General features: G+C 43.4%; 2 protein-coding genes across 3 annotated transcripts; both read left to right on the top strand.

Moving 5' to 3' along the window:
- The first annotated feature begins 1,221 nt into the window (after positions 1-1,221).
- Positions 1,222-13,444, top strand: C13H5orf24 (chromosome 13 C5orf24 homolog). Of its 2 annotated transcripts, XM_039559595.1 has the most exons (3): positions 1,222-1,329; positions 8,791-9,220; positions 11,089-13,444. In XM_039559595.1, the coding sequence occupies exons 2-3, from the start codon at positions 8,794-8,796 to the stop codon at positions 11,127-11,129; spliced, it is 468 nt and encodes a 155-aa protein (XP_039415529.1). In that variant the 5' UTR covers positions 1,222-1,329; positions 8,791-8,793; the 3' UTR covers positions 11,130-13,444. The 2 variants fall into 2 exon arrangements, with proteins under 2 accessions (XP_039415529.1, XP_039415527.1); XM_039559593.1 differs by having other exon boundaries at positions 8,791-13,444.
- Positions 13,445-16,290: 2,846 nt separating this feature from the next.
- Positions 16,291-19,715, top strand: TXNDC15 (thioredoxin domain containing 15). The gene is made up of 6 exons (XM_039559841.1): positions 16,291-16,298; positions 16,465-16,685; positions 16,773-17,143; positions 17,667-17,830; positions 18,023-18,153; positions 18,841-19,715. The coding sequence occupies exons 1-6, from the start codon at positions 16,291-16,293 to the stop codon at positions 19,035-19,037; spliced, it is 1,092 nt and encodes a 363-aa protein (XP_039415775.1). The 3' UTR covers positions 19,038-19,715.
- The last annotated feature ends 1,042 nt before the right edge of the window (positions 19,716-20,757 follow it).

Raw genomic sequence — 20,757 nt, 5'->3', positions numbered from 1 at the left:
CAAGTATTGTAGAAATGGAATATCTTAGTGCTGGAGTACAGCAGTCAGCTCCTCAAACAACAGCAGGAGAGGGAAATATTTTTAAAAGCAGAATTAACATTTGTGAAAGCTGCAGGTTCTTGTTTCCTGGTCTTTTTTGCTTTTATTTTCTAAAACCTCATCTGAATAATACGCAATGTTTTTCAGGCTCTTTTGTCCATCAGTCATTTAAGGACCAATGTGCTCATTCAGACCCTGTGATTTGAAGATGTGTGTGTTGCTGTCTGTCAATGGACCAAGGGTGCTAATGGAGGACAGGAATCTGTTATAGTCATTAACAAACGTGGATTAAAAAATATGTTGGTCACAGCCCTCCACCAAGTGGGCTGTCATATTGTTTCACTAAAACTGACCTCGAGAACAAAAGGTTGGATGGTGAAATGTGCTGGGCACTTAAAATTCGTGTTTCTATGGGATCTTTTTGGAAATAGTTGAAGTTGGTATTCCTTGTATTTGCTGTTCCTGCTTGCAGGTATGAAGTGCTACTGCAACACTGAACTCTTCAGAACACAGATGGATGAAACAAAGCAAAGTATTTAATAACCAGCAGTCCCACACTCGTGCTGCAAGACTCTGATGCTCCATGCCCGGACCCAGCCCCGTGTGAGCTACGCTGGAATGGCAGCTGTTCCCACTGCAAAGTCAGCCGGGAAAGAGAACTAACATAATACATCGTTCTAATAGTCCTGAAGCTGGACTATTCCATAATGGATTGCAGCGTGTGGTGGAGTGGAGGTGGTGGAGTCACCGCCCCTGGACGTGTTTCGAGTAAAGACTGGATGTGGCACTCAGTGCCATGGTCCGTTTGACGCGGCAGTGTTTGCTCACGGGTTGGGCTCGGTGATCCCAGAGGTCTTTCCAACCTAAGTGAGCCTGAGACAGAAGATACCGCACTCTATCCAAACGGCAGTGATGGGAGCACCATTAATACTGATCCCGCTTCCAGGGATGCGCGTGGCCATGCACAGTGCCCGAAGCACTCGGGATTCGTGTGTGTCCCTTCGCCGGGCGGACACCCAACCCGCACGCACCTCTTCCCGCCCGCCCCACAAAATGGCGGCGGCCGCGCGGCCCCGACCCTCGGCGGAGGGAGGGGCCTCGTCGGCCCCGCCCCGCGCGCGCCCCCGTGGCGCGGCCCCGCTCGGGAGCGCGCCCCGCCAGCCCCGCCGCCCGCGCCCGCCGCAGCGCCGCTCCCTCCCCTGCGCCCGTCCCCTCCCTGCAGCCGCCCGGCGCGGTGTGGGGAGGCGGCCGCTCCGCCCGCCGCCGCTGCCGCCGCCCCGAGCCTCTCAGGTAGGTGCGGGTCGGGCCCGCGGGCCCCGGACCCTGCTCCGTGCGGTGGGAGGCGGCGGGGCGGGCAAGATGGAGCCGCGGCCGGCGGGGGAGGGGAGCGGAGCGGGACTCTGCTGTCCTCCCTCCTCCGCTCCCTCCCCGCCGCTGAGGGCGATCCCGCGGTCTCCGAGCCCCGGAGCGCGGTGCCCGAGCCCCGTGGGGCCGCGCGAGGGAAGCTGCGCCATCGTCGCCTGTCCCGCCGTCCCCGCCCGGCCGTGTCCCGGGCCGAGGGCCGGGGCCTGTCCGTGCCCCCCGCGCGGGACGGGGGACACGCGAGGCCACCCCCGGCGCGGTGTCCCCGGCTGCGGCCGAGTCGGAGAGAGCTGTGCCGCCCCTTTGTCCCTCAGCCGGCCCTTGGCCGCTCCTGATGGGGCTGGGCCCTCCTGCTCTCCAGCCTGCGGCCGGGAATTGTTCCTTCCCTTCAGCAGCCGCAGCTCCGTGCGTGGGGCTGGTGTGTGTGAAGGGCTGTTTACTTGAAGCATACTCCCATTCGCGTGGGGCACCTGGATGTGTGCGTACAGCCCTTGGATGTATTTCCTGACACACCTAAGTAGCGGATGCCTTTGCTCACCTGCACATCGGGGTACCTGGAGAGCCTCACTGTGTCCCTTCTGTGTCTCTTTGCGTTCTAACATAGTGCGTGTCAGTGCTGTGTATTCTCGTGGACAGTTACGGATAGTTTAGTGCATTCTTGTTTGTGCATAGTCCTTCTGGGGTAATTGATTAGGGAATAGTTGCACCTTAAATTTGTGTGCAGTTCTCCCTGAATTAACAGTTATTTTGATCCATGTGGTTTTTATTTTTGTAAAATGAAAGGGTAGGAGGGGCACTCTGTTAATATACTTCTTAAATTATGGTTTATTTCTATTTCAGTCTTGAGATGCCACAGTTTCCTTAGAATTTTGTGTGTGTGTCTGTGTCTGTACCCATATCCCTCATATTTTAGATGCAGCCTTAAATAAAAAAAGCCCTGCATGTTTTTCCATTGACCACTGTCGAACAGATTCAACAAGTGGACGTTGTCTTTCTGCAGTCTCACACAAGGACACTGCTGTGGCTGTGTTTGGGTGTGTGGACAGGTGTTCAGAGGCCTTTGCACTGCTGGAGTGTGTGGACAGGTGTCCAGAGCCTTCTGCACTAGGTCTCATCACAGAGAAACACTCTGAAAACGTACATCAGGAAGATGCTTGATCCACCTCTTTAAGCTTGAAAGTCCTTTTGTGGTAGCAGGCTAGGGAAAGAGTAAAGGGTAGGTGAGAACACCCACTGAGATGAATGAGCACCTCTTACCTCTCAGAGCTATTGTTCGAGACTGCAGCCCTGGGGAGAAGAGCGGGTGGGTGAGAACACCCACAGAGATGAATAAGCATCTCCAGCTCCTCAAAGCCCTTGTTCTAGGCTATGGCAAGGACTGCTCCTTTTTGTTTGGGAGTAGCCCCTTGAGGTGAATGGACAATTCACAAACACTAATAATCCTTTCTTTATAAAGATCCACCTCTACCTGCTCCATCATTCATATGCATATTTGGTTTCCCTTGAAGTTTGGTAATGCAGAACCACAGAATAATGAGGGTGCCGTTTCAGCATACTCTCCTAAGCAAGTCTGTCTGGCCTGATGGCTGCCTTGATTCTGTGCTGCTCCATCCCCAGCTCTGGGGTTTTACTCCAACCTCCATTCCCTCTGCTGTGTTTGGGACTTGTCATGCCTGTCGTCCAGGTCTTTAAAGTCCACTAAGACCATCTTTTTGAGATCTGGTAATTTTTTTAAAGTAACAGTACCAGGGAGTGGGGTCAGTGGCAGCCAGTGGATAATGTGGCTTAGGCTGACTTGGGACTGTCTCTGTGCTAATGGAAATGTGAGTTTCTCTTACTTCTTGCCTCGATGCCTATGCGCTGTTGCTTTTGCTTTCTTGTTGGATTAGTTTTCACCTGGATCAGATCCCTGGTGTTGATTTGTCCTGCTCTTGCACAATAGTTAGTGTTGGCACAAGGAGTGGGAATGTGAGAGAAGAGGAAGGAGCAAGATTGTCCTGCTCAGAAAAAGGGCGGATTCTAAGAGTGGTTTCTGTTGATTATGAAACCAAACTGTCAGTTGTGTCAGTGTAATTGGAGTGCACAGGTAATTAAATCATTGATGCCATCTTCCTTAATTTTTGTGAAGCTGTCTTAACCCTTTCAAGGTGTCCTGTTCATCATCATCATCATATAGGATCTTAATTTTGGGGTGGGAAGAAGTCAGCTGACATCCTTGCTTATGTTAGCATCTAGTGAAACTCTGTCCTTGGATATGGCTTATTTGGTTTTTAGGGTTAGAAAGCCTAACAATTGTCTGCCTGGTTTTGCAATCAAATAATGAATGAACCCTAAAAGTTCCATTTACTTGACACTTAGCCTAGTGGTGCTTCCCAACATCAACTCTTTGTGAGCAGTTGAGCTTTGTCTGTAATACAAAGCTTGTGCTTAGGCTTTGGAGACCTTTGTTTCTCCAAGGGTGTCTGAGTCAAAAGACTTGAACTCCCGGGGGCACAGAGGCGCACCCAGGTTGCAGCTCTCTGGTGAGGAGCACGAGGCGCAGACCATAGTGAAGGAAGGCTCCCACTCTGCCTGGCACGTCTGGGGAAGAGGAATTTAAAGGGGGTGGGTATTTCAGCTCCATATAACTCTTAACTTCTGTCACATAAGAAAATGACCCTGGGTCACCAGGGGAAGGACCATACTTGTAAGTTGTATTGCTTGGGGAACTCTTAATTTATTAGTGATTTTGCACTAAGAATAATTGAGAAAGAAACTGTTCCCAAAATTATGTTGTCTTTTCGATTTGCTGTCTTATGGTATCATGTAGTAACTCTAGCAAATCACTGCTGTAAAGAAATTATTTCTTATATTTTGGCAGTTTTTAGTATATTTTACCTGGTGTCAGATGATGAGAAAAATCATATTATGCACCGACTGTGGAAAGGGCTTCATAAGCACAGTATGGAAAAACTGGTTATTGTGCTTCACAAGTAGGTAAGATTTCAGTTGTAGGTTCTGGTGTTACAGTGTATGTTGTGCCTCTGATAGAATTTCATATTTAGTATTTTTAAAATATTTACATTTATGTGAATACTCCAGGTAAGGTGCAGCTTTGTGAAAGCAAGCAGTCACAGGGTTTTAAAAATTGGGTAAGGCCCTACTTAAGCAAGAGTTAATGTGTGGAAAAGGAGCTGACAATAAAAGGGATATGTGAAAAACATTTAAATTGATAGAATTAATTCTTCTCAGTGAGTGATGAAAGGATTTCTCACACATGCTATCCTGAGAGAGAAGAACAGAACTGACACCATATTTCTGTTGCGGTCTTGAAAGGGAAAATATTCTTCCTGCTGCTGTTGCTGCTCAGCCCCCCCTGCAAAGCAAAGGAGCCCTGTGGCGCTCCCCAGGGCCGTGGAACTCGGCATAGAGCGTCCTTTATGAGGGATCCTGAACAGAGCTGAGCCTGTGCTCTGCTCCCGCAGCGTTCACTGGCAGCAGTGACCTTCAGAGAGCTGTGCACAAATGATGTTTGTGGCTGCTTGTGTTGTTAAATAGCGAGTCACATACTTTGTATGTGTTGGATGATGATGAAAATGCGCTGCTACAGCCTCCCACAGCCCCATCAATACTGTGGAAACTATTGCAAGCTCAGCGGTGAAAAACCTCAGAAAAATGAGTAGGTGTTGTATACTAACCCTCATTAAAAGCAAAATTGTCCCTGTTGCTGTGAGGAATACCCTTTCTGGTATTCATCATTTGAAAAGCTGTGGTATAGATGGACTTGGAGCTTTGTGCAGTTTTGCTGTGATTCAGGTGTGTTTTAGCAGAAATCGGGCACTTGCTGAGTCAGGTCTGTTCTGGCGCTCAGCAGGCCACAGAAGGCAGGCTGGGCTGGGTGAGAGCAGAGCAGTTGCCTGCTGCTTATGCTGGAACTGATTATTCTGCTCAATGCAGATAATGGGTCTCAGGTCCAGTACTCAGTATAAAATAGCTACTGAGCAAGTGCCTATTCTGGGAGGTTTGCGAACTTCTCTGCTTATCAAAGGTTTCATCTTGTCTACACTGGCAGCTAAATCCTGCCCGTGAAGAAGGCAGGGTACGAGGTTTGAAAGCCAAAGATGGCATTATGTCACAGCTCAAGAGGGTGTTTTTATGTAATGTGATTTGAATAGCTTTGATATTAAAATTTTGTGTAGTGAACAGGTCATGAATGGGAATTTCTTGCAGGGTTTCAAGCCTGGAGAGAGATGGGCCATAACAGAACCAGGAGCCTTAGCAGCCGTGAGTTAGAGCTGTATGTTAAGCTGTATTTAGGGATACAAGGAGGGGTCATGACCATGTCCAGTCATCCCCTGTAGCAAAACCTTATGGGTCCCAGCTGGATGGTCCTGTTTCTTTCTAGCAGCGGTGGAGCTTCTGTGCTTTGTTGCATGAGAAGCTCTGGTGCTGCCTCTCTTTTCCCAAAGCCAACTTACTCAGTGCCTCCTCCCCTTCCCCAGCATTTCTATAGATATAAATTACCAGACACTAAAGGATCCATACAGAAAATCCTCCATAGTCACTTTTCAGTGAATCTTTTTGAAATACAACTAAATTTCCTTGTTACAGTGCCTTATCTTAACTATTTTTTTATACAGAGATATTCAGTCAGTCAGTTAAATCAGTTTAAAAACTGATTTAAGTAAACTGTTGCCATTGTTTTTAGGTGTCTATTTACAGGTTTAAAACGAGAAGGTTCTATCTTGTTGGAAACTTTTTTGGATGGTTTTATTCAAGAATGATTGCACACAAAGTTGTATGTGTTTAGCTATACAATTTAGCTAGAGTGTAATTCTTAAATTAGCATAGCTTTGCATTTTATACCAATTCTCTTTTACACTGTATATCTCCCTGCCAAGAAACCTGCTTCCATTCTACAGATAGACTCGCTACATTCTTGTATTCCCTACTGTAATGTGAATGAAGGAAAATTACACTGGAGAGTCCATGTTAGGGTAATTAAGCTCGATTACAGATTCCTTTTCAAAATTTAAACAAAAACGTCTTAAATCAAAAAGATAGAAGAGGAACCTTGGCTACTACTTGAAATTTGCATGGTTCGCTGAAAAATGGTGCAGAGAGGGGGGAAATGCATTAAAAAAAATCCTGTTGGCAGTCTTCCACTGAGATTGGGGGTTTTGTTAAGCTTCCTCTAGAAAGAAATTTTAAATAGTTACTGATTTGTGTTGTCTTTCTTCTTTCATCCATTCCAGCCGTACTGGTTGTTGCCAGAGGGAAGGTAAAGTATCATCAGCCAGGTCTTGTGTGTGAAGTCAGTGTTTGTCAGAGCTCTCACTGGTATTGCAGTAGACACAAAGCACATGCATATGGTGATGAAGCTCCAGCAGAATATATTCACTGTCTAGGAGTACCTATGATGGTTCTCCCCCAGAAAGAAGGATGTTAAAATCTCCTCAAGTGTAATGAGGAAAAGAATCAGAGAATAAGAATGTATCACAGGAGTGAGTGTGAGCCTGGTTGGTCTCATGAGAAATACCAGGGGCCCCTGCTTTATTCAGTGCCTTCTCCCAGCTCTGGTGTGTTCCTTGGATACTGGGCAGCTGAACTGATCCTTCTTTGTGGCAGTCGAGCTTGGAGCAGCTTTTTGGGGCCAAAGCCAGTATTCCCGTGTTCAAAATGAGTACTGAGACAAGAATGCTGCTCACCACTCCAAGTGTCTCTAGTGGATCAACAAACAGCAGAACAGCCTTTCAGAGCCGCTGGGCTTTACTCTCTCCACAGCAAAAGGATATTATAGAACCCTCATGTTTGCAATTACATATCATGAAAAAATCTCAGGTATTTTTTGTGCTATTGCAGGCACTTTTCTAGTAGGGTTAAAGAAAGGTAACATTTTTTTGACTGCTAATTGTAGAAAACCTTAAGCTTCTTTCTGTATTGCTGCACAGAAAAGTCTGTGGTCTCTTGACCTGAGCTTATTTCCTTTGTCCTTTGCTAAGTGCAGGCTTGCAAGCTATTCTTAGTTGTTTTGTTTGCAAGTTAACAGCTGCGATAACAGTGGTTTCACTTTTATTCTACTGTACCCCATGCAATGCACCAGCATTGTAGCACTTTAATTATCTCTGCTAGAACATCTAATATTTAAACTATATTACTGTCATAATTTCCCTATTTGACATAAACCTGTATTCATATATTTGCAGAAGAGTAATGCACACTGTAATGTGCATTTGACAAGCCAGGGTAGATGGAGTGTTCCACCAGGGAATGTACCCTTTGTAATCAGGAGAAAAGAGCACGGGGATTTACTCCAGGGTAAATAGACTGTCTGTGCTGTGTGCTTTCTCTCTGGCTGGCAGGAAACATTCATAACTGCCAAATAAATTCAGGAATCAATGGTGGAGTTTAAATTGTGTTGCTGTAGGTGATATTCCAGAGCTATTGTAGGGAAAAGATAATAAATCTTCCAGACCTTATCTACTTGATAAATTTACCATGGGAAGACATATTTGGTGTCTTAAGTGTAACTGTAAGACACAGAAACACTCTGACAGGCCAGGTATTTATTGGTTTAATCTTGTCTTCAGCATAGCTAAATATTTCTTTCTTAAACTTTGAGTATTTGCAGCTTATTTAAGTTGTAGAACCAGTATAGTTGAAGGGAAGATATAATTGCTTTATTTCCTAGAGTCATTGGTATTGCCAACAATATGAACATATCTCAGTGCTGGCATTGCTAGCAGTTCTCTCCTAACTAGGACAGCAGTGGCATTTCTGCAATCCCGCATCTTGTACTTAGTTACAAATTCATTTCCTCCCTCTGCTTTCCCAACTATGTTGCCAAATGCCTTATGTATTCCTTTCTTTGACATTAATTGTGATAGGAAATAACAAAACTGATTAGCACTTCATTCTTTTGCTGCAGTTAAGCAAACAAAAAATCTTTAGGATCCTATATCTACTATACCAAAAGAGTTATATCTTTCCTTGGCTTACAGCTGAGTCGCATATTAATCTTAGAGCTAAAGCAACTAAAATTCAGATGAGATTTGGTTAGAAAGGTTTTGGAATCAATCATGAGCAAATATTATAGCTCTTGGTTGCTCAAATGCTGTTGTTCAGTTTTTTAACTTACTTCTTCCCTAAGTATACCTATGTGAATAATACATGGTTTAAACTGTCCTTTTTAACTATGTGTAAAGGTTACTGTGCAGAACCTCAAGTGAAGGCTTAATAAAACTCATTTTAAAAGTAATTTACTGACATCAATACTGTTTACAGTAGTAGTAGACAAAGTAGTTCGGACTAATTTTAAGAAACAGAGGTGGCTTTTGAAAGATTCTCTTTTGTGGAATGCTGCAGTATTATGATATATTGATACATATTTCTCTCTCTTACTTTTGGTAGAAAATGATGCACCCTGTTGCCAGCAGTAATCCAGCTTTCTGTGGGACTGGCAAGAGCTCTTGCCTGAATGAAGACAATGTAAGGGCTGCAGATCAGTTTGACCTCTACGCCACACAGCAGAGCAAGTACAGCCATGCAGTCAGCCACAAACCCATTGCCTGCCAGAGACAAGACGCCTTGAACGAATCTCACTTGCAGACCACAAGTGGCAGGAATATAGAGACAAAAGATGAACTAAAGAAAAAGAAAAACCTCAACCGCTCCGGGAAACGTGGAAGGCCGTCAGGGACCACAAAATCAGCAGGGTACCGAACGAGCACAGGTCGACCCCTGGGGACCACCAAAGCAGCTGGATTTAAGACAAGTCCAGGCAGACCCTTGGGTACAACTAAAGCAGCGGGATACAAAGTCAGCCCAGGCAGACCTCCAGGTAGCATTAAAGCTCTATCACGGCTTGCAAATCTAAATTATACTTGTGGCAGTGCAGCTTTTCCTTACCCTATGGTGCATAACAGAGGAGTACATGCTGCTGGTGAAACTAGCAGCAAAATCAAACAGCCTAATGAATGAAAGGAGGGAATGAATAACTCCTGACTTATCTGCTTTATGCTGATTTTGGGCATGTTTCTTGAGTTTTCTTGTAATGTTTGCCTAAGTCTGAGTTTCTAGATTTTATTACAGTAATGCCGTAGCCTACGTGTGCAATTCATAAGTTTTACAGAATGTTGAGAAGGCTTTGGTTTAAAGAGGCTTCTGTTGATTTTAAATCATAATTTATAAGGAAGTCTGAAATTATACATTATGCTTTGGTGTCCATACTTAAGTAATGTCCATGTCCCTAGTTTTAAGTTCAGTTTCTCATAAATATAGATGTGTGGTTATAAATTAAATAATTGAAATAAGGAGGACAGAAATTAGCTGTCTGATGGTTCATGATGTGGCCTGCCCCACAATAAGCAACTTAGCCAGTTAAGTTCTTACTTGATAAAAATTGATAAAGAAAGTGGCAAGCCACATTTTCCACTTCTGCAGGACCTTCTAAAGACCTCAGATATACTTAAAAACTTAAACAAAAAAAACCTTTTTTTCTAAAGTGATTTCCAGTAGCTTTTATTTCTGGAGTTGTAGCATTAAGTGAATTTCAACTAATGCTCCAAAAATATTTTTGAAGATATTAAAGAAACCTGAGTATTTGTACCGTGCATTACAGCTTCACAGCGCCTTACAAAGACAAGTTACTTTGCCTTTAGGTGAGAGCTGTTCTTTTAGTTACACTGTTACAGGATTCTGCTGGGTAATTTTGAAATGCCTAATAGTACATATACCAAACCACAAATAGTTCTTTGAAATTTGAAATATTTTATAAGAAATTAAGTACTGTTCATTCTAGTTAGGCACTTGATTAATATTAAACAGTATGTTCTTAAATCTGTAAATAGGTATTTACGCTGGCTTTTGCCTTTCAAATCTGTGCTTAGATGGCAACAGTTTAATAGCTTTTAAAGTAATAACGTATAATGTTTACAAATTAAACTTTTTAAACAGATGCTGTTGCCAAATTTTTAGACTCAGTTTTGCCAGATATTCCTGGAAATAGTTATTTCATTGTTTGACACTTATACTATATTTAAGTTATGGAAGCTTATATATCTACCAAAGGACACCATTTTCATGATTTATAAAAGCAAACTGTATAGCTGATGCAAACAGGATGCAGTTTACTGCACTGCTAGACCCCAGATATAGAGTTCATCTATGCATGCAAGCCGGAAAAAAATGTTGTTGGTTAACTATAAATACCTTTCTTGACTCAAACTAAAACCTCCCCTCCTCCCAAAAGAAATGTTCCATTTTTCAACTGGGTGTGTGTAATTTTTTTTTAAGTGTGGGAGAATGTGTGAGTGTGAGTGTGTAAAATACTTTCATCCAGAATTCAAAAGAAAAAAAAAATCAGTCCTCAATGTTGTATATTGTTTGTTCTAAATTCATTTTACTGAAACTAAAACTTTTTTTTTTTTTAATCTGGAAGAAAGTTTGCGTTTAAGTCATTTCATATATAAAATGACTTTATGATAAATTTGTAGCTTGAAATATCTGGGGAGGGGGAATATATAGAGTTTGCAGATTTGGGGAGAATAAAAATTTGGGTTAATTGAGCCTGTGCTGAATGGGTAATGATGATGGTAATTTTTGTTAATATAAATGCTATTCTGGCCTGCTGTCATTTTGACTAGACCTCTTGATTTCAGTGATGACAACTTAAGAAACAGATGTCATGTTTCATACCTTTTTTATCAGGAAAAAAGCAGCAAGCCTTCAGGTGTTCCAGTGATGCCTAACACATATTGAGCTGGACTTTTGCTGTACTTTACAATAGGTGTGTTGAATTGTTTTGGGGGAACTGTGTATGCACTGGCAACTAAGACAATGAACCTCAACTTATACTGGATGGCTCCTTAGTCGATAGATGAACTAATGGCAGCTAAATTGCTACTAAGGAATAGTTTCTTCATGCTGAAGCTCTGAAATCCAGTTGTACGTTCTGTTCCTCAACAAACTCGCAAGTCTGAAATTTAGCATTCTCTCTCAGAAGATGTAACTTCTGACACATGCAAAGTGCTAACGTGAGTTCATTCACCCTCAGGATCTGTGTTCTATTGGCTGTTTTTAATCAGATAATTTTTCAACAAAAGACTTCTTTAAGTTCTTTCCTGAACTCAGCTGGGCAAGCAGTCCTCTTCAGCTGAATGTATAACTGCAGGAGTGTCACACCTCGCTGGCAAGGAACGTGTTGCATGTCACCACTGTACCTTGGAGAAACTCCACTCCTTACCTCCTCCCGTTGATCCTGTTTGCTCCTGTCTGTTCCTCACTTGTGCATCCACTCAATGGTGCTGTGCTGTGTGTCAGGAGATAATGCAGATGTATTGCTGTTCTGCTAGTATAATTTGTATTCAAGTATGCTGATGAAATAATGAAATCACCTAAGCAATTTCTGTTCATTACAGTGTTTATTAATTATATCAGATGAAATATAGTCCCAGTAAAAACTAATTAATGTTGTCAGTTGTGAAATGATGAGCATCAAGTAGAAGAGTGTTCAGAGACCCCGCAGTGGGTTCCTTGGCACTCTGGATTTAGGAAGGAGAGCAGAAGTGCACTGCTGGCATTTCCTAATTCTGCTTTATTTTATATCTGACTAGAGTTTACTGGTGCCATGCAGTGAGGGGAAGGAAAAAAAGAGGAGATTCAAAATGACTAGAAATGGAATTTTCAAATACTTCTTTCTATGTATACTCTGCAGAATACATTGTGCTTTTTTCAACACTTTTCTGTCCATGAGAAACACTGAAACAGCATGTTAATGCCTAAACTTTATTAGTACCAATGGGAAAACTGGCATTTTCCCCCCATAGTATGAAACATTACTTGTAAGGTAAATTGCTTATTTTATATTATATATCATAATTCAGCTATTCATAAGCTAGGATCACTGTTGTGTGTTAACACTGTTCAGAAGACTGACATGTCAAGTTTAATAATTTCTTTTAATTATCAAGTTTCTAACGTCTTATTTATACATAAATGAAATGTATTAGCTTGCTATTATTCCTTAATGATGCTATAAAGTTCACTGTTTAAGATACATATAGTAACTACTATTCATTTTCTGATTAAATTTACTTAAACTTTAAAACCAAATAATTTTGCTACTATAAAGTCTTGCACTGGACAGATTCAAGATGCTAGCACCATATTTTGTCAGGAAAAAATCAGATACCATCAGAAGCAGCTGACTTTGATATCAAAGATGGTATTTTTAAAATCAGCACTTAGCTTTGTCATTAAAGCAATGTTCTTTATATCTTGGATTTAGTTTAAAATGATCAAATTAACTAGAGCCATTAAAGAGCTCTCTTTTGAATGAATATATTTTCATTTTGTCTGAAGGATCTTAATGTTCAGTCAGGACAAAACCAAGCCTTGTCAGTGAAAAGTGATGTGTCTGTGAAAAGAATTACCTGGAACTACAATACGCAGAGCAATTCAGATGAGAATTTAACTCCCTCCCCCATTTTGAAGAGCTTTAAAAGGCAGAGGAATGTGAAGTCATTTGTGCAATGGTTTCATTAGCTGTGACTCTGCTGTTCTTTGTTATATGTATAATAATGTTTCATGCTACCCTTAGAGTTGACAGTTAAAACAGCTGATAACAATCATAAATACTTGGAACTGCAAACTTCATTTCTGATTACAAAAGTTTATTCTTCTCTATTTTAATGCATATATTTTAACACCGCTTAAATATATTTATGACTTTAGTAGAGACTAGACCTTTCTCCTTGTGACTTTTTTTCCAAATAGAAGAATCTGTATTCTAAAATTTGAACCACTTTCTGTTACTTCAATCTTTCATCATTTGCTTTTCCACAGGTTTACTTTGGGGGTAACAGTAATCTGTTAAATAACTAGTATCAGCACCCTGTCCTCTGCTGTAAAAAGCCTGATTAGATACTGTGTATGTTTTTATGTCCATGAACTTGAGCTACTCGTGTGCAATTATGTGTATGGGAATGGAGTAGTGTTCATGATCTGTATTTACATCATCATATGGATGTATATTTATTAATAAAGTTAATACTTTAAAACCTAAGCATTTTTCCCTGTTTTGTTTTTTTTAATATCTTTTAAATTCTGGCTGAAGATGCCAGTTAACAGTGTTACCTGCTTATTACAGGCACGTTATGTATATTTGCATTAAGGCAAAAAGACTCTATGAGTGGCAAGGCATCAGGAAATAGAGGAATGTTGCTTATTTTTTAATGAATTGAAAACAGTGTGACAATAACTTAATTGTTCTTGTCCTTTCACTCAAACAGGAGAAAAGGGGAGGAAAGGAGCTTATAACCCTGTATGGATAAATAGTCAACTGCTAACTTTTCCTCTGCTGCACATGGAAATAAATTTGAAAGTACTCATAAACTAAACTTTTCATGGAATGGTGATCATAATTGGTTATTCTGTGACGAGTAAGACATATTTATCCCTGTATTCCAGCAATATTCCAATTTATCTGTGTTGGTAAGATGTTTTCTGTATGCCACTTAACACTTCTTCTTTTTTTTTTTTTTAATTTTTTCCTCTTTACTGAAGTTTTTCAATAACTTTGGGGAAGAACAGGCAGTCCTACCTACCAGAAGCTGCAGTCCAGACTCCCAGGCCTGCATCCTCTATTTGCTCTCCAGCACCCTTTGCTTTCTTTTCCGTGAACTTTCAAAGGCCTTGAACACATCTGGAGTTGGAACATTCCAAATGTCAGTTGCAGTTATTTTGCGGACTTTTTGAATTTACCTGAAAATGACATCTGATGTGTTGGTTGGTTGGTTGGTTGGTTAGTTTGGTTTTTTGGGGTTTTTTTTTGGTTGGCCATTCTGGTAGTTCTAAATATTTGGCATTCAAGGTGACTGGATATGTTCAGCAGCAGTCTGCTACATACTGGTCTAAAAATCAGTTCCTGGACATGACTGCATGAGCAACATGCATTATTTGGTGTAAGGAAAGTTTTAAGTATTAGATACTATAGCAGTCACAAATTGTTCAAACAAGAATACAGCTTTTTCAGGTGTTTTGGAAGTTGCTTGACTGCTTCCATGGCCTCTGTGTTCTCTGCCATGGAATGAATGGAAGGATGGAAGCTGCAGGGAGTCTGTTCCCTCAGTGCACAGGTGGTGTGTGAGGCCAGATGTGGTTTCTGATGACAGGAGCAGTTCAGGATTTATTCAGGCTGGCAGACTAGCAGTGTTGGGGTATCAGTTACACAAGCTGCACATCTTCAAGGAATCTTTAAAATGGTTCTGCCTTTTAATAACCTCAGTTATGTGTATGGTGAGACACCAGGGCTTGTTTGGGGCTGGATTGGCAGTTTTATGCCTCTGCATCTCCATGGTTTGAGCTCTTTAAGTAGCACAAGGAGTACCACGTGAATTAGTGATGTCGTACCTGGTAAACATGGATTACTTACAGTCACCATAAAAAACCTGTACCATTTTGATTTGTGTTATGGCAGGAAGGATATTATGTTAGGATTAAATTCACAGTAAAAAATCGTTTTCAAGTTGAAAATGCTGCTTTGACTAAACTCAAACATAAGGAGAAGGCAGAATGGGGCAGCTTTTTCTTTGCTAGTCTGCACCAGTTTGGATTCCCTTTGTGCTTTTGCTTTCAGGCTTGCTCTGTATCAGCTGATCTAATTAAATATTTTCCCTCTATGTGCAAACCTCATGTTTTCTATTTTTAGACTATTATGTCCTCATTATTAGTGCTTATGCAAATTGGACTTTGAAAGAAAAAGCTTCGAGTGAGAAAATGTGTGCTGTAAGGAATGACAGAGTTGGAGAAGTACACCTGACTAAAAACAAAGTCAAATTCTGTAATATATTACACCCATTTTCATTTATACACATGTACTTGGTTTTTCCTGCCCTTTTCCAGTGTGCATGGTTCATGCTCCCCTAGGTCATAACTATCAGTTTTTGACAGATGCAGAGTTTTGGCAAAATCTCGTTGTGCACTGCTGGCAGTTTTAAGGAAGTGTGTTAAAAATTGTATCGGCACTTGAAGTAGTGTGTTCATTTTCAAAATGCCCCAGATAGTCTTGAGGCTTCACTATTGAACTGAAATAAAGTAAAAACCAATTCTGCAACAGGAAAAATATAATTTCCTAAAAATGAATATGGGAGTATTTATCTTGCCTTTCTGCTTTGGAGCTCTGGTTGACAAGAATTCTTCCTTTTAGTTTTAAAAATACGCCTTGAGTTTGCTACGTTTTACCTTTACCCCCAGCCTGCTGTAGGTTAAGGCACAGTTTGTGTGCAAACAGCTCCCAAACGGGACCGTTCTTCCCTAACGTGGGTGGGAGCAGACAAATCCTTCGTCAGGCAGCTGCGGCTGTGCTGGTCACCGGAGCCGCTGGGGCCGCAACACCGGCTTGCAACAGAACCGGCTTCGGGATGAGTTACAGGGTGCGCTTGTGCGCCCTCAGTTATTGCTCAGTCACAGCATCCTGCCGAAGCCATTGGATGGCACTTGCCTCTCTGCAAGAATTTTCGACCTGAACTAATTTAAATCAACAATGAAATGCCCCCAGCAGCATCAGCAGCCCGACACCCGGCCCGGGCAGCCACTCCGGTCACAGCGTGCGGGCTCAGCCCTGCAAGGCGGGGACACAATTATAGGATGGTTTGGGTTGGAAGGGACCTTAAGGAACATCTTGTTCCACACCCCTGCCATGGGCAGGGACACCTTCCACTATCCCAGGTTGCTCCAAGCCCCGTCCACACTGGCATTGAACAATTCCAGGGATGGGGCAACCACAGCTTCTCTGGGTAACCTGTGCCAGGGCCTCACCACCCTCACAGTAATTTTTTTCTTAAAGTAATTTTAGTAAATTTTTTTTTCCTAATATCTAATCTAAACCATTCTCCCTTGTCCTGTCACAACATGCGCTTGTAAATAGTCTTGTCCCATCCTTCCTGTAAACTCCCTTCAGGTACTGGGAGGCCGTAATTAGGTCACCCGAAGCCTTCTCTTCTCCAGGCTGAACAATCCCAATTCAAGGTTCAGCGGGGCCGCGAGAAAACTCGGTTAAACCCGCTTTGTATCTAACACGAGCAGAGCTGAGCCCCACCCGACACAAATCCCTACCCCACCCCCGCGCCCCAAGACCTCTTCCCACGGAAATACGACCGGCAGCGGAACTGGAAGTGTCCTGGGGATCCGGCGGAAGCGATCGTTGTCCGGGGAAACGCGGCGGCGCCTGCCGGGGCCGGGGCTGTGGGCGAGGATGTGGCGGCTGCTGCTGGCGCTGGCCTGGCTCGGTGCGACCCTTCCCGCAGGTGCGGCCGGGGGGCTCTGGGTGCGCGGTCGCGGGGTGGACGGGGCGCGGAGCTGACACCTCCCTCCGTCCCTCTCTCTCCCCGCAGGGGCGGCGGCGGAGCGGAGCGCGGGCGGCCCCGAGCCGGTGCGGTACCGCACGGCCGAGATGGCGGACGCGATGCTGAGCAGCGGGGCCGCGGCCGAGCCGCCCGTGCTGCTGTCGGCGGTGCCGGCCCAGGCGAGCGGCGGCCCGGCAGGGGATTGCGATGGGGCGACCGCGGGCGACGCGTGCGGGCCGGCGGGGAGCGGCCCCGCGGCCGCCCAGGCCCGGGAGCAGCCCGTGCTGGAGCCCGTGCTGCCCGGGCCCGCCGAGGAGCAGAACGGCACCGACAGCGCCAAGGCTCCCAAGGTGAACTGCGAGGAGAGGAACACGACGGGCATCGAGCGCTTCACGCTGCAGATCCTGAACGTGTCCCAGGTACGCGGGTGGCCCGCTCACTGCCCGGGGTTGGTGTGAACCCGTGAGGGTGGTGGAAGATGCCCCGTCAGCCTGTTGCTTTCAGTGCTTGACTTAGTGAATTTCCTCATGTAACGTTCTTCCACCGAAGAAAAGATATGACTGGGCAAGGAGGCTTTTCGGGTCATTCTGAGCAGGAAAAAAATGGAGTTATGGCTCGGTTCATGTGCCGGTGTGTGTCATCTCTGTGCCTGCAGGGCACTGCCAGCTTTCCTGCTCTGTGGACTGGCGTTTCTCCTGGAAATCGTTAATGGCAGTTAGTGCCAGCTCATTTCTTGTTACAGTTATGTGTATGTATATTTTTAAGCAATAAACTTGAAAACACTATTTAAAAAAGGTTATATACAATTCTCCACCTGTTTTAAAAGGTGCATGGCTTGATCAGTATTGCCAAGTATCTAATTGATTGCTGAATGCTGCATCCCTACGCAGAATTTAACTCTGTTAAATATGTAATTGTTCATGTTCTCGTGCTTTCTCCAAGGACCTGATGGAGTTCCTAAACCCAAACAGCAGTGACTGTACTTTGGTCCTGTTCTACACACCATGGTGCCGCTTTTCTGCCAGCCTGGCACCTCATTTTAACTCTTTGCCCCGAGCATTCCCAACTCTTCACTTCCTGGCACTGGATGCATCCCAGCACAGCAGGTAACTCACACTCCCTGTGCTCTAGCTGTAGTTTATTTCTCTCAGCTTTGAGTTCTAAAAACAGGAGTGACTTTTTTCTACATAAAATGACAACTTTATTTAGTGAAACTGACACTTTCTATATTGTAACTGTCTTTATTTCTTCCTCCACAAGATTTAATTTCCTTCATGCTTTGTTTTTTCTTTATGTAGTTTATCAACTAGATTTGGAACTGTGGCTGTACCAAATATCCTCCTTTTCCAAGGTGCTAAACCTATGGCTAGATTTAATCATACAGACAGAACGCTGGAAACCCTGAAAGAGTTCATCTTTAACCAAACAGGTGTGTAAATCAGCCCTGGTCCATCAGTGGGAAGAACAGGCTGACTTTAATGTCCAAACTGGGCCTTCATGTCCCTGTGTGTGTTCTTTAAAATGAATGTCATAAAGACCCTGAGAGGACCCAACAGAGGTTAACGTAATCAGTTGTTGCTGTGAGCTGGATTTCAGCCTGTGCTGAGAGCAGAAACTCAGCTCCTTGGGCTGCTGTCACAGAGCAGGGGGAACAGTCGAGTTTAGCTAGAGAGGCTGCCAGGACAGAGCACATCTTCCTGCCCAAAGATTTAATTGAGAATGAAATAAATTAAACTCTCTTTGCCAGCCAGCTGGCTCTCTTCTAATCCACACTGAAGGGCTGTGTGGTGGATCTGCATTTCCAAAAATGCACAAAAATGAGAATCCTGAAAAAACACTCTAAATTAAATTTCCATGTGCTGAAAAACCCCCACAAACTTACTCAAGGCTCTGCTGTGGGAGGACAGAACAAGCCTTCTCCTGTTATGAAAATACACATAAAAATCACTAAGCTTTTATATAAGTAAATTGTATGCTGGGTATATGTTAATGTACAAGGGCCATCTCACCAAAATTTTAAGTCTACCTGTGTCTGAGAGCAGGAACAAAGCTCCAGATAGAACCACCTTCTCTGTATTTAGCGATTACAATGTTGAGCAAGTGCTTTGTTTTTTAGGGATAGAAGCTAAAAGCGATGTGGCTGTGACAGAGGAAGACTGGGAAGGGCCCTTGCCAAGCGTTCTGACGAAGGGCATAGACTGGCTGCTCCTGTTCTCTGTGCTCTTCCTGGCTGGCTTTGTCATGTATGCCACCATTCGCACCGAGAGCATCCGGTGGCTCATCCCGGGACAAGAGCACGAACATCAGGAATAACCTCAGATGCTGAAACAGGGACAGACTTTTCCACTTATTGGTAAAGTGGGAATTTCTATGGACAAGAAGTACCTAAGAATGAACTGTTGAATTTGTTGTTTGTAATTTATAATAATGACTAAAAATTGACTTTATTTATCAACTACTGAATCTGTAACAAGCACATTTGTGGCAATTACAGTGGTAAGTAAACAAGTATGAAAAAACATGAACTAAAGTATTTATTAAGCTGCTCTGATTGACTTCTTTTTAATGGACTTTAATGTAATTAGTGGTACAGTTCTAATTTGCTCTTTTGAAGAGCTCCCTGAGCTTTGTAGATCAGGGAAGATTTTTACAGCACATTGGTCTGTGCATGGCACTGCAAGGAAAACACTGGTGAAGGGAGGTGTTGGTATGTTGAGTGTCCATAAAATAAACTATGAAGATGTTTTGAATGATTTTTCACTCCCATGGAGATGACTGTTCCCACCTCTGGCACTGGGGTTCAGTGCTGGTTTTCTCATTCACTTTGCTCTGAGTTTTGACTTAGTAGCAGTTCTTTATGAGATTTAGAGTCACTTCCCAAGCTCACATCACTATTTCTGTGTGTGTATACAACTAATTTACCACATTCCTGTTGGATGAAATTGTATTAATTGTCCTTTTTAAAAAAAATAAATCAGGTTTTTAGTGTAACCTTTTAAGTTGCTTTCTTTCAGAAGTAAAAACATGCAATTTCTGAACTACAGCTCTAGCTAACTTGCCTAAATTAGCAAGAGCAGTCTTGATGTCTATCTAAATTTCTAGTACCATGTTTGCTAGTTCCACACTCTCCACTTGAGGTTACATAAAGAATTGATGGGTTTTTTTAGTTATGATTAGTATGGAGGGTTTTGGATAAGGTATGGACTGGTGTGTTGTGTGGGTTTTGGATTATTTGATTGCATAGCGTTTATCATGGTGGATGCTTGTCAGAGTACCCTGACAGGGAGCTTTAGAGAGCAAATTAAACTAAGGCTAAAAAAAGACCAACCCAGTCTTACAACTTACTGCTTGACAGAGAGCTCACATCCCTGCAATGTGATTCTTCAGGTATTTCTCTGCTGGCTCTCTCTTTTCCTCTGGAAACCAGAGGTCCTGTATCCAAAAAGGAAACTGCACTGAAACTTTAGTTTCTGTCACTAAAACTTTGGTGTGATCGAAGATAAAGCTAGGATAGATGTTATTAATAAAGATTGTGAGCGATAAATTGGAGCATTCTTGCCTCTGCCATTTGGTTCGTTTGAGAGGCCCAGGGCTGGATTGTCCCCGATGCTCATCTTTGCAACGCTTAAGAAACAGGGATGTGTTCACAAACAGGACGGGGCTTTTCCAGTGCTGTCCTGTGGGGTGGAAATGACACCTGCCTGCTCACAGTGCGACAGGATCCACCCGCGGCCGCGGCCGGCAGCTCCGCTCGGCCGTTCTCCTCCCGGGTGGGTGTCACAGATCAGGGAATCATCAAGTTTGGGAGACCTTTAGACTGTCCAGTCCAACCCTCCACCCAGCACCCCCACCGTAACCCCTAAACCACATCACCCAGCGCCAGATCCGGGTGCCTCTTAAACACCTCCAGGGATGGTAACTCCACCGCCTCCCTGGGCAGCCCGGTCCAATGCCTGACCACCCCGACAGCGAACAAGTTTTTCATAATATCTGATCTGAATCCTCCTATCTCAGCTTTAGGCCAGTTCTGCTC

The sequence above is a fragment of the Corvus cornix genome, chromosome 13 (assembly GCF_000738735.6).
Source record: "Corvus cornix cornix isolate S_Up_H32 chromosome 13, ASM73873v5, whole genome shotgun sequence".
Taxonomy (NCBI): Eukaryota; Metazoa; Chordata; class Aves; order Passeriformes; family Corvidae; genus Corvus; species Corvus cornix.
This window is presented reverse-complemented; position numbering and strand designations above follow the sequence as displayed.

Coding starts and splice junctions, on each gene's coding strand:
- C13H5orf24 (XM_039559593.1), top strand. CDS start 8,794: ATGATGCACCCTGTTGCCAGCAGTAATCCAGCTTTCTGTGGGACTGGC.
- TXNDC15 (XM_039559841.1), top strand. Junction 16,686..16,772: donor CGGTGCGACCCTTCCCGCAG/GTGCGGCCGGGG, acceptor CTCTCCCCGCAG/GGGCGGCGGCGGAGCGGAGC. Junction 17,144..17,666: donor AGATCCTGAACGTGTCCCAG/GTACGCGGGTGG, acceptor GCTTTCTCCAAG/GACCTGATGGAGTTCCTAAA.